At 37.3% G+C, this 13214-nt stretch overlaps 1 protein-coding gene across 5 annotated transcripts in view; it reads right to left on the bottom strand.

Annotated features, from left to right (window-relative positions):
* Positions 1 to 13214, bottom strand: part of atad2b (ATPase family AAA domain containing 2B) — a 183018-nt gene that overhangs the window by 104376 nt on the left and 65428 nt on the right. For all 5 annotated transcript variants that reach the window (XR_005942985.1, XR_005942984.1, XM_041187558.1 and 2 more), the window contains exons 2-6: positions 9765 to 9931; positions 8324 to 8373; positions 7017 to 7170; positions 5863 to 5971; positions 42 to 171 (exon numbers count right to left, since the gene is read on the bottom strand). Coding sequence is in view for 3 of the 5 variants with exons in the window: in XM_041187558.1 (XP_041043492.1) it covers positions 42 to 171; positions 5863 to 5971; positions 7017 to 7170; positions 8324 to 8373; positions 9765 to 9931 (610 nt within the window). In the remaining 2 variants the exon portion in view is untranslated. The remainder of the gene's footprint in view (positions 1 to 41; positions 172 to 5862; positions 5972 to 7016; positions 7171 to 8323; positions 8374 to 9764; positions 9932 to 13214) is intronic.

Raw genomic sequence — 13214 nt, 5'->3', positions numbered from 1 at the left:
CAAAGAAAACTTTTATCAAATAAAAGATATATATGCTGTACCTTCACTTCCTTCTTCCTCCTCCTCTTCCTCTCCTTCACTAGCTTCTTCAACGTGGATAGGCATTCCATACATATTTCTTCTTAAAGGTTTCCTTTTCCTCTTCACACGGGAATACATATCCATATTTTCCTATAATTAAGTTATAGATATCTTTGCAAATTACACAATATTACAAAGAACATACAACAGAAATGCTTACATGTTACTGTTTTCACTGTATTATTTAAAGTACTTTAGGCTTCCAATAATAAGGGTCAAGTGGAAATGCACCACTGCTGGATAAACAGATATCATAATTAAATCATTTTAACCTAAATGAAGGCAAAAGGGAATTCTTAATCACAAGTTCTTGCCAGAACTCCCAGACAAACCTCAAAATAACTAACATGATCCAAGTCCACACTCCAGTCAGAAGCTGCAGCATTGTGGGAAGGATCCTTACTGACCAACAGTACAAGCTATGAATTGGTGAATTCTAATGCAAAAGTTTGAGGCTCTAGATCATATTTAAGGTCAAACAACAGAAGTAAATGATTAATTTAAGAAAAAGTACATGTCAAGTTAATACATGGAACTGAAGGCAAACCACTTATCAGATATGACTTTTTTTTCCAGAATGAAGCAAGGGTCTAAGGCTAATGACTAGTATTTCTTTTAATCTTTCCATGGCAGTACATCCAAATATCACAACTCTGTAATATCTGAGCCACTGCTGAGTATTGCCAAGCAGAAAATTGGGCTTCAATTAAAGAAGTTAAAACAAATCAACAGCTAAACAACCAAGCAATGTTACTTTTACTTAATATGGAATTGTTAGAAGTCTTTCTTGAAAACAGCTGCTCCACAGCAACTTGAAAATCCAAAACAGAAAGTTGGAGACATCGAGATGTTTCTCTAAACTACTACTTCTAAATCTTGTTACTGAAAGCAAATCTAAGCTGTGAAAACTGCCAATATAGAGCAGGAGCAGGGGCAAGAGATAGTCAGGGAGACAACAGGGGCTTTTCTCTGGTATTATTCTGAGAGTTGCACGTTAGAGAACAAAACATTCCTGACCAAATATACTGGCATTTTTAAGTACCATGGAATTTATTTGTAATTCTGAAGTCACATCTTTTCTAACCTATAGCCTAACATCAGTAGTAAGAGAAATGCTAGAGTCTATTAAAAAGGATGTGATAACAGGATACTCAGAAAAGATCAGTGGGATTAGACAAAGTCAACATGGATTTATGAAAGGGAAATCATGTTTGACCAACCTACTGGAGCTCTTTGAGGACATAACTAGCAGAATAGATAAGAGAGAACAAGTGGATATGGTGTATTTGGATTTTCAGAAAGCTTTTGATAAAATTAAAGTACATGGATTGGGGTAATATATTGGCATGGATTGAGAATTGGTTAGCAGACAGGAAACAGAGAGTAGGAATAAACAGGTCTTGGTCAGAGTGGCAGGCAGTAACTAGTGGGGTAACGCAGGGATTAGTGCTTGGGTCCCAGCTATTCACAATATATATCAATGATTTGGGTGAAGGAATCAAATGTAATATTTCCAAGTTTGCTGATGACACAAAACTTTGTGGGAATGTGAGTGGTGAGGAGAATGTTAAGAAGCTTCAAGGCGATTTAGACAGGTTGAGTGAGTAAATACATAGCAGATCCAGTATAAAGTGGATAAGTGTGAAGTTATCCACTTCTGTAAGAAAAACAGAATGGCAGAGTATTATTTAAATGGTGATAGATTGGGAAATGGTGATGTACAAAGGGACCTGGGTGTCTTTGTACACCAATTACTGGAAGCAAGCATGCAGGTGCAGCAAGCAGTTAAGAAGGCAAATGGTATGTTGGCCTTCATTGCGAGAGGACTTGAGTGCAAGAGCAAGGATGTCTTACTGCAGCTGTACAAGGCCTTAGTGAGACCACACCTGGAGTACTCTATGCAGTTTTGGTCTCCTTACCTAAGAAAGGTTATACCTGTCAGAGGGAGTGCAGTGCAGGTTCACCTAATCTGGGATGGCAGGATTGTCACATGAGGAGAAACTGGGCTTGCATTCACGAGAAGAATGAGAGGGGATCTCATTAAAATGTATAAAATTCTGACAGGATGGACGGACTAGATGCAGAGATGATGTTTCCTCGGGCTGGGGACATCTAGAATAAGGGGTCACAGTCTCAGGATACGGGGTAGGCCATTTAGGACTGAAATGTGGAGAAACTTCTTCACTTCGACGGTTGTGAACCTGTGGAATTTTCTACCACAGAAGGCTGTGGAGGCCAAGTCACTGAATATATTTAAGAAGAAAATAGATAGATTTCTGGATTCTAAAAGTGTCAAGGGGTATGGGGAGAGTGCAGGAGTATGGCATTGAGATAGGATCAGCCACGATCATACTGAATGGCCAAATGACCTACTCCTGCTCCTATTTTCTATGTTTCTATAGTGCATGATCAACATGCTTTAATATATAAAATACATGCTTTAATATATAAAATATATAATATGGCACCGCTAACATTGCAGCATGTAAAACTTGATGATTATTAGATTAGTGCAATGATTGTCCAGGTCCTGAAAATCATTATGATTGCATTTTGATAAAATTTTGCAGTTTTGTCGAGCACTGAAATGCTTCTGAGGCTTTAGCATTGTTGAGCTCTGCAAATAGAAAAAGCTTCTCAAAGCCAAAAGGTATGACAATTCATAAGATTGATCATAAACATTCACTTGTGTAATTTAGTTTCCATTCAATACTGATTATATTCATCTGACAGAGTGAGGAAGTTATTAATGGTGCAATGCAGAACTTAGACAGTATTAAAACAGGGAGACACTACTGAATTTTGTGAACATTTTGGAAGTCAACATGTTAAGTTTTTAAAATTACATTTCCTACAATTTTCTTCATAAACTCTACTTTTATGCAATTAGTTTAATGCATTTTAATTGAGAGAACGAACAAAAGCAACTTAAGGGCACCAAATTTACCTCATTGGTACCAAAACAGAATTTAGAAACCAATATTCGTTATGCAATTATTTACACAACATGATTATGCATTTAGAAATTTATGTAAACTAAAAAGAAACATTGATTCTAACTTAAATACACCACACACAGCACTGAACCATGTAAAATGGCACAGTTCCAGATTTGACCTTTGATCTGTGCTCAGTGTCAGCAAACTATTGGGCCATAAGACATCACAGCTAAATCCAATTGTGCCATGCAACATGTAGTTTTCAGCAAAGATCTGGCTATTTATTTCGGATTTTTCTTTCTCTTCTTCCCTCTCTAACCCACAAAGGTAGAAGCCAATTGTAATCCCTACTGTGTTCCTGGTTGAATTCAGCTAACTCCACAGAAACAAAGGATCAACCCTTACATTCCTGCTTTACATGGCTTAATATCATATCAGTCTGTACATTTAACCACTGAAGGATCAGGAGAGGTTCAAAAATACTTTAAACGTATTCAGTGATAATGCTGTAGCTTGCCATCCAACCAGTAATGTGATACTCGTAATCAGAGCTAGAGTAAACAATTGTGTTGAAAATGCATGAAGCAGCAATATTGAAAACAAGAAGAATGTAGACATAACAAAACATTTGTAGATTGTAGTCAGTTGTTTTAACAAATAGTGTGCAATTAATTTGCACAATTATTTTCAAAGAAAATCCCCATTTTGAATGTGCTGATTTTCAATATATCCCTCTTCAAAAGTAAAGGTACCCAAATGGAGAATCTACTTCCAAGTCTGAAACCCTTAGTCAGGTACGTAGAAATTAGTCATATTGTAGTTCATTGGCTGAATGTAGGTTAGTAACAGGTGGTGGTGGTAGGGGGGATTGCAGTGAGGAAAAATGGTTAGCTGTCAACATTACAGATAACTTCCCATCACCCTGGATAAACATTATCGTTAAAAGCCATTTTTCAGCTAATCAAGTACCTTGATGTAAACACTCAAGTATGGTTGCAACTTGACTCACTTACAGGGTAAACAAGAAAGGAGTCCTGTAATTATTTTCAGCAGCTCACAGAATCCATCAGCAATCAGATGACTAAACCAGTTCTGGGACACCCAAAAGTGTAGCAACATACTTTCTAAATTATTTGCTTATGTTTAAACAAGTCTGGTAGAAAACCTTGGGCACAGGGCTGGAAGGATCATAATCAGAGTGGACAGCAGAGTGGAATCTGTAAATTTGGTGATAGTAGTTCATTAGTAGGTGGTGGTAAGTAGTCATTAAGTTGGAAATTAGCATGGTCTTTTAACTTAAAAACACTGCAAAACAGTTTACAGAAACTGTAGGTCAGTGACAGCAAGCAGGCAATCAGCTGTAAATAGCTACTTAAGTGGTAAATGCTGAGAGCTAGAAGCTGATTAAGCACTTGTAACCTATGTGACTCTCAAGACTTTTATAAATGAAATCAGGCAGGAGCTTTTCACCACAGGAAACAGTTTAAAGGATGAACAAGCTGCTACTGAAATAGCAGATGATAAAATGGAAGCCACCAGTATTAAATAAAGGCTTCAGTCTGAGCTTTTGATCCAATCCGCGTGGCCGACTAAACCCTTCAACTACACAAGACAATACAAGCAACTGGGAGAAAACTGCTTTAACATTACATTCTTCTGGGAAGGACTTTATAATACGTTACATCAGACAAATCAAAATTTTTAAATTTACACAATAGAAATAATGCAGAATTGCTAGAGTACTTTTTGGATGCTGGACTATGCATAAAATGCAGTCACACTCTTAAAAATTTAAAAATGCAATTCTTCAGGATTAATTTTCTAAAGACACCACCAAACAACTGCATTAATATTGCTCTTTATAATAAAAAGGATGATCAGAAAGAACATGTTCTATATACTATATAATATATATATACCTACAGTACTGACTTGTTGCCCTAGTTATTGCCCAACACAATGCAGGAATCACAGAATGGATATCAATGCTTAAAAGCAGACAATAGGAAAAGATTCGGAATATTTTGAAAGTAATGCTCCAGACCAAAAAAAATCCTTAAATTTACATGTAATTTCTCCTCCACAAGAAAGACCTACCATTTCATCAGAACTTTATACTTAGCATGGAGCTACTGAAGTGATGTTAGCCACTAAGTATTTACATTTGAAGTCTCTTCCTCTAATGTGCATTTTCTATCATCAATTGAATAGCGCCCCCATGAGTCCAAAGTTGCACAGGGAAAGGTTATTAACTTCTGTAGGACAGGAACTTTTTAGTAAAGCAACTTGGGAGGGAGACACTGGTTATGTGACTGGAAAAGTAATACAGATGCCTACACTAATGCTCTGGGGCCATGGGTTCAAAACCTACCAAGACAGCTGATGGAATTTAAATTCAATAAAGCAAGCTGGAATATAAAGCTAGTCTCAGTAATGGTAACCATGACAACTATCACTGATCGTTACAAAAACCCATCTGGTTCACTAATGTCCTTTAAGGGAAGGAAATCTGCCATCCTTACCTGGTCTGGCCTACATTTGACTCCAGACCAGCAGCAATGTGGTTGACTCTTAACTGCCCTCTGAAGGGGCTTAGCAAGCCATTCAGTTCATGGACAATCAGGATGGGATTGCCAGCATCGCCCACAACCCATGAAAGAATATGCTTGTATAGTGGAGTATTTAAGGATATATTCCCCATTCTGCACATTATTTGCTTTAAGCATTCAAAACCTACACTAATCTGGCAACAACTCTTAAAATCACATTTTTGATTTTTAATGAAGAGCTACATCTTCAGAATTATCTGCCTGCTCACTTGTCAAAAAGAAAAGATACTCACAAACTCTGTATCTGTCCACATCCTGAGACGCTCCACTTCTCCTGGTCTTCTGCTTTGTCTAATGTTACTTGTAATGTTATCCATTTCTTGCAGAACAGCTTCTGCAGTACTAGATTAATATATGACAAAAAATAAACAATATTTAATTATTTCAAAATGTATTTTTGATTATTCACATACAAAAAAGCAACAGGCTAAGAAAGAAGTTAGGCTGTATGCCAGGAGAGCAATTGTGGGGATGACAGGTCCAGGTAGTCCCCGGTGTCAAGGCTTGTGTGAGGGTGAGTTTTAGGTTGAGGCTTAGGGTCTGCAGGTTGCAAGATTGGATGTTGGAATCTCAAATTGATTTCTGAAAAAAATAACTTTATAAAAGCAGGAGTCAGGCAGGTAATGCAGACCTCGAAGCCCAAACATCTTTACACAAATGTGCTAAAAATGGAATTGTAAGTTTTGTAGTAATCTCTCAGCGCATTCATTTGTAAAAGCATACATGTTTTGTGGTTATGGTGCTGGACAAGCAATCAAAAGCTGAGGAGCTGAAATCATGCCATGGCAAGTTGTGAAAGTGATTTCAACAAAACCTAGTAATTTGAGATCTGTTAAATTATCGGGGAAGCCACTGGACTAAAACTAACTGGTTTGCTCATGTCCTTCATCAAAGGGAATTAGACACTTATACATTTGATTCCAGTCCTACATGTACATGGCTGATTCTTAATGCCCCTTGAAGTGGATGAAATCTGCTCAAACACTATTATGAAACTATTGACACAGCATTGGCCCAATAGAAAGCTGTTGCAGTGTTGGCTGTAGCACACTGCAGTATGTTAAGATATAGTAACTAAATGTAAATTTGAGGTATTACAGTACAAAAATATTTTAAAGACATAGGCCATCTAGCTGCACATGTCACTGTTATCTTTCAGCTGGTTACAAGAAGGTAAAAAACAACTTTCCAATTTCTGCCTTTTTGATTTATGCATGACACCATCTTCTGACAACATGGCAAATATTTGAATTATTAAACAAAGTCTGATTTCTCTCATTTTAGTTGCTAACCAAGGTAAAACCCACTGCATATAGACAGAGCTACAAATAAGAAAGAAAACACCTTAGATGCTGCTTAATAGGAGAATTCAGCACAAGTATTATACCTGTTTACCAGTTGATCAAACAGGAGGCTTTGGTTGAGGGTTTCAAATTTGTTCCTCCTTGCTCGACCACTTCTTCTAACTTCTGAATCACCATTCATGTGAGAATGGTCCCCATCCTCTTGGCTTTCACGTCGACTTCCAGGATTTCTGAGAACTTTTTAGGATAGCAAAGGATTACCATCAATTATCATTTTGATGTATATATTCCAGAAGTAGCTGTGCTTAGATACACATAGGTATGTGATGATGCTCACAGGTAGTCTGGGGTCCGCTGTGAATGTATGCTATACATGGAATTGCAAGTTGTGTAGTATTCTTTCAGTACATTTATTCCTAAAAGCATACAAGTTTTATGGTTGTGTTGTTGGACAAATGATCCAGAGCTCAGGACCTCAAATCATGGCATGGCAAGCAAGTTGTGAAAGCAAAAAAAATCTGATAATTTGTAAGCTGGCATCAGAATAAATTGTGACCATCATAAAAATCTATGTTCTTCAGCAAAGGAAACTAGGCACTCATACCAATTGACTCCAGTCCCATGGCACATGGTTGATTCTTATTGCCCCTTGAAGTGGATAATAACCTGGTCTGTGCTTCTTTAAGACCACTACTTAGGCATTCCCTGTTAAGAAATGGTCTAAATAAGTATGCAGGACAATCATAAGCTAATTACTGTTGGAGGTTTCTACGGATTTGAAACTACTGGATTTTCCTCATCATTATCTCAACAGAAAGTAACTGGGCTTGTTTCTCTTTTTAAATAAAAGTCACTCGGTTATAATAAATAAAAACAGAAAATGCTGAAAATACTCAGCAGGTCAGGCAGCATCAGTGGAGAGAGAAACAGAGCTAATGTTTCAGGTTGATGACCTTTCATCATTTAGCATAAGTCATTCAGTTCTTCTGCATTGTAATTTTATATAAAATATGGCACTCAGAAGGTGATGGTGCTCCAAAATGGATCTGGACCTAAATACAAAAGTAAATCCCACTTGCAGCCAGTCAAAGGTGAGGAAAGAAATGTTAGTGTTACAAAACACACTGTTTCTAACATTGTGGGCTTCACCAGTTGCAAAAGAAAAAAAAATATTTAAATCTTCATACTATGGACAGGAGCTTCCACTCTGGTTATCACATTTATCAGCATAACACCCATGCGGTTACACTTGATCCTAGTAGAAAGCAATCTTTTCCTGACCAGCTTTTCTTCCAGCTCAAGCAGCCCAGTTTAAACTGGAAACTCATTCCCTTTTGAGATAGCTGTATAAATTTTCTTCATGCCATTAATTGTAAAATAAGCAACTTACCCAAATTACTGTGACCATTTTGCATTGAAGCACCTGCGTGAGTAGTTAACCTGCAGAAGTCAAAAGTAAAAACTATTATTGTGGTGTGAAAGGAGGATTTATTGTAAATTTGCCAATAGTACATCAACTGTAATACTGAAATAGATTTCATGGCATTATCTGTTACGTTGAAGTAGTTATAAAGCTGCATACATTTTAATTCAGTTTCCAGTAAGGTATCAAGGGCAAAAACAATTCTGATGAATTTCTGAAATACTTTCTTGCATCTCGTTCTAGTATCTCTTTTTCTTCTTTAATAGTTTTAGCAACCATTTATTTTACTCACAAACAAAGGATAAGATACCAACATTTCAATTTCTGAACCAGTTCTGCACTGGTTTACATTTATGCACATTTCCCCTATACTTGCCAATTGGTAGTAATGGTGTACATTTAATTCTATAGTGATGGGAATAACGAGAGTGCAGTTAGTATAGTAATAGAACTTACACTTGGGCTTCAAGAATAAAGATGACTTTTTAAAAAAAATCATGTCAACCATGTAATGCAAATACAATTTGTGTGTGATACTAACGACACGGAAGGGTCAGCTGTAGTTGCTATGGTTACAACTTGCAATCATTAATGCTGACGGCATGTGCACAGCTGCGTTTCCTTTTAACTGAAGCCACTTGTGTGCAAATTAGTAGAGTGGCTGTTTCAGGTTTATGAAATCAATTCAAAGTATGTATGTTCTTGAGGTAGCAATCAGTTATCATTATTGCTGGCAGCTTAAATAGAATAAAATATTTGTTAAGAAAAATGTATACTGTAGTTTGACGCTTCCAAATATGTTGAAGCAATGTGTACAGGTGTAGGCAACTCAAAAAGGAATTGGAAGCCAAGGAAAAGCCATGAAATCTAGAATCACTAGAATAATATAAGGGATGAAAGGAGATAGTTATGATGAAAGGCAGACAGAAAGGCAGGGTTTGTATGGTGGAGGAGAGATATTTAAGGGCAACTGATTTAAGTGCTCAAAATTATTGAAGCTTTTAAAGGAAATAAACAGTGAGATAGTATTTCCACTGGTCAACAAACAGGGGAAATACCACTTAGAATTAGAAAAAAGGCTAGAGAAATATTTTCCTAGCAAAGGATTGTTTACCTCAATTAGGTATTGAAGCTGAGAAGAAATTAAATATAAGGAGATGAAAGCTAATGAAGGAGTTCAATTCTGATGGGGGGAATTAGTACTAATGCATGCATTATATACCAAAAGATCAGCTTCTGTGCCAGAGTGTCAAATTCTAAGTTGAAAGTATCTTCCCATACATATTTCCAAAATTATATAATAACAAGAACATCTTAAAATGACTGTGATACAGCAATATTGGAATGGTCACTCAATGTATTCCCATAACCACTTAAGACACAAAAAGTGCTGTTAAATTCATCCTACCTGGATTGCCTTGTTGAGCCACACCATTCTTCTGCTGGACCACTGTTATGCGGACTGCGCTCAGTTGACAGATCACTAGAAACTGGGTCAGCATTCCTTCGCCTAAGTTTCACTGGCGGTTCCGTCTGACTATCACTCAAACTTGCTTCATCATTACCAGCATCCTGCTGTAAAAAAATAATGTTTTGTTTTAAAAAAACTTTTAGGGAATGCTTGCCAAACTTTAATGGAAGAGGCGAATAATAACCACAGCCAGCATGTTTCTAGGAATTGTTAAAATTTCCTTCCCATTTCAGTCCCTTTTAGCATTTTGCCAGTTGATGGCAAATGCAATTCACTGTGGACAAGCATAAAGTTATATGACAGCAAGAAAACCAAAATGGGAAATCTGCGTTGTAGGGAATAGTCATGAAGCAAAATGATCAGTTATGAAAAATAATTGAAATCAAGTACAGAAGCAATATCACTATTAGTATGCTTTAACAGGTAAAACATTACCATATAAGATTGCATCTTAGATAGAGAACTGTGTTGGTCACATGAAAGGAATGGGACCTTCACTGCTTCTGTTCCACTTCTCCTGTTTGAGACCTTCCTTTTTGTTCTTTCTCCCTCTTCCCTTTCTCTGCCTCTGTACTTAAAACTGTCACATCTCTAACTTTTTCCAGTTCTGAGGAAAGGTCATTGGCCTGAAAAGTAGCTCTGTTTCTCTCTCCACAGATAATCTCTGGCTAGTTGAGTATTTCCAGCATTTTTTCTTTTCATTTCAGATTTCCAGCATCCGTGGTATTTTACTTTTGTATAGAAATAAAACTACTGTTATTGAGTGGCCACAAAGCTGGGTAATAAAGATGGAATCAGATCCTATCAAATTAAATTACAAGATCAGGAAAATGGTTTTAATCAGTGAATAGATTTTGAGAAATTAATAAAAGCTTTCAAATCGTGAAGATGATAAGTTGGCAGAGACAAACTTTTGAGTTCAAAAACTAGAAATTATAACTAGGAATGTTAAAATTATGAGAAGCCAAACAATCTTTCCCAGTTTCTAAAATTTGCCTAGTGTACTATCTTAATTTAGCATTGAAAAATGAAGTCACTGATTTGGAACCAAGGCAGTGAATTCTCAAAACAAAGAACAAGGGCGGACTTTCCCTGCATTACCTGTAAATAATGTCCAAAATATGGGTGCAGAGAGGAAACGTGCACCAAACTGGTTTGCTGTTTAGGTGCTTTTGGGCTTCAAGTAGCAGCCTAGCATTGTCAGGAGATTTTTCTTTAGCTCTCTGAATACAAAATAGTTCTGTTACTGTTCAGAACTTTTTATTAAACGCAATTGGTCATCATGTACACTTAGATGAAGGCAGTTTTTCAGTATTCTACCACTCCCTTCTTGCACTGTATTTAAAGGTAGATGATGTGAAACAATCACAAGCCACTTAAACTTGCCCCCCACCCCCCATCCTAAACCACAAACAACTGGTTTGCTATCACAAAGAATAAATTCAACCTTCTCCACACAAGTACTCCTGGCCACTTAGAATAAAGAAAGCAACCGCAAACTCGTATCCCTTTCTTTTTGCATACAGTCATTCTCCACACCTGCATTCGTTACCCCTGTTCTTTGTCAGTTGTTTGTCAGGATCATGCTGCCCGATTGCAAACTCCTTCCCAACCAATAGCATAGGATCATGCAGTGTGATAGGGGATAGAAATTTAAACAAACAAAGCCACACAATTGCAAATCATGGCTTCTGGCCAGCAAAATGGATTTCAACATATTCAAAACTTCATCAGCTGCTGACTGTTTTAAAGTCACTGCTCAAATCTATAAATATCTATTTCTCTTTTATGAGGCTTAGCTTTCAAGGTGGTTGCAGCATTTACAACCCAGACTTAAAAAAAGCAATTTGTGCTTATAAATCACCTTTAATGTAGTAAGAAGACCCAAGATGCTTACTGTTCAGCCAAGAATTTGCCTATGGACAAAGCAGTCATTGAATGGCTAACTCTGTCCCTTTCACAGCGACACTCAATTTCACCTGTATTATTTGAATGAAGCCTGACATCCATCCAGGTCCACATTTTTCCCTCAACCAGCATCACCAAAGCAGATCATCAGGTCACTGTTCTCAATGCTGTTTTTGGATCTTGCTCTCAGCAAATCACTAGCAGGCTGAATGAATTTCCAGTACCCCCCTCAAATTGCCCTCGGACAGTACCGGTGGACAAAAATTGGGGCCATCCTTTCCAGCTGTGGCTTCAAAACCCCAACTCCTTCCTTCAGCCTCACGGAAGATGCTTTCCTAATACAATATGACCCTATCTACAAAGCAAGTACAAATTCATTCTTGGGATGTGGCCGTTGCTGGCTAAACCAGCATTTATTGCCCATCCCTAATTATCCTTGAGGTGGTGGTGGTGAGCTGCCTACTTGAACTGCTGCTGTCTATGTAGTATAGATACATCCACAGTGCTGTTAGGAAGGGAGTTTGAGGATTTTGACCCAGTGACAATGAAGGAACGGCGATATATTTCCAAGTCACATGGGTGTGTGACTTGGAGGGGAACTTCCAGGTGATAGTGTACCCATAGATCTGCTGCCCTTGTCCTTCGAGATGTTTGTGGTCGTGGGTTTGGAATATGCTGTCTAAGGAGCCTTGGTGAGTTCCTGCAATGCATCTTGTAGATGGCACACACCGCTGCCAATGTGCATCAGTGGTGGAGGGCTCTTTGTTGGTGGAAATGTGAGAATTTGAAGAGAGGGACTTAAGCTTTACCTTAAACAAATTACCCCAAGATCCACATATTTAGGATATTACTAGTGTACTGCTATGCTGCGTAATGCTGACTGTTAGCCTGTGGCTAATTGGAAATGCCTAGTTATGTTCTGTAACTTAGCAGTTTTCAATTCGTTTATCACGATGGAGTAATTGGGGAGATAGCCATACCACCTATATGAAAACATTCAACAGCCATGGGGAAACATGAGTAACATCAGGAATTGACAATATAACAGAATGCAAACTCCAGTCAGGTGCAACTGAGCCCCTGTGGCAATTGCTGGGTACCACATTTTTGCATATTTTTAATGTTTACCATGGACAATGATTTTTCATTTTCGACAAAAAATAAATCACAATAGTTTTAAAAGAATTGATGTATGGCGCAACTTACTACTGACAATAATGCTCTGTAAATGAAAACAAAGTGTACAAATAACATTGTTTTGTTATTTTAACAAAGGGGCATTAACTCATTTATTTTAACTTTATCATGAAAATTTATAATACAACAGCCTACACAAATACTCGTGTTTTCATCACATTCAAAATATCTCAACTCTTCCAGAAAAAAAAACTTGTAATTTAAAAAGCAAAATTATAGCTTGCTCCGAAATAAGTAGGAAATGTGAAAAATCAAATTTTCATGGCAGAGAGAACTCAACTC

This window comes from Carcharodon carcharias, chromosome 5 (genome assembly GCF_017639515.1).
Source record: "Carcharodon carcharias isolate sCarCar2 chromosome 5, sCarCar2.pri, whole genome shotgun sequence".
Taxonomy (NCBI): domain Eukaryota; kingdom Metazoa; phylum Chordata; class Chondrichthyes; order Lamniformes; family Lamnidae; genus Carcharodon; species Carcharodon carcharias.
Note: the sequence above shows the minus strand (reverse complement) of the source record. Positions and strands in the feature narration are given on the sequence as shown.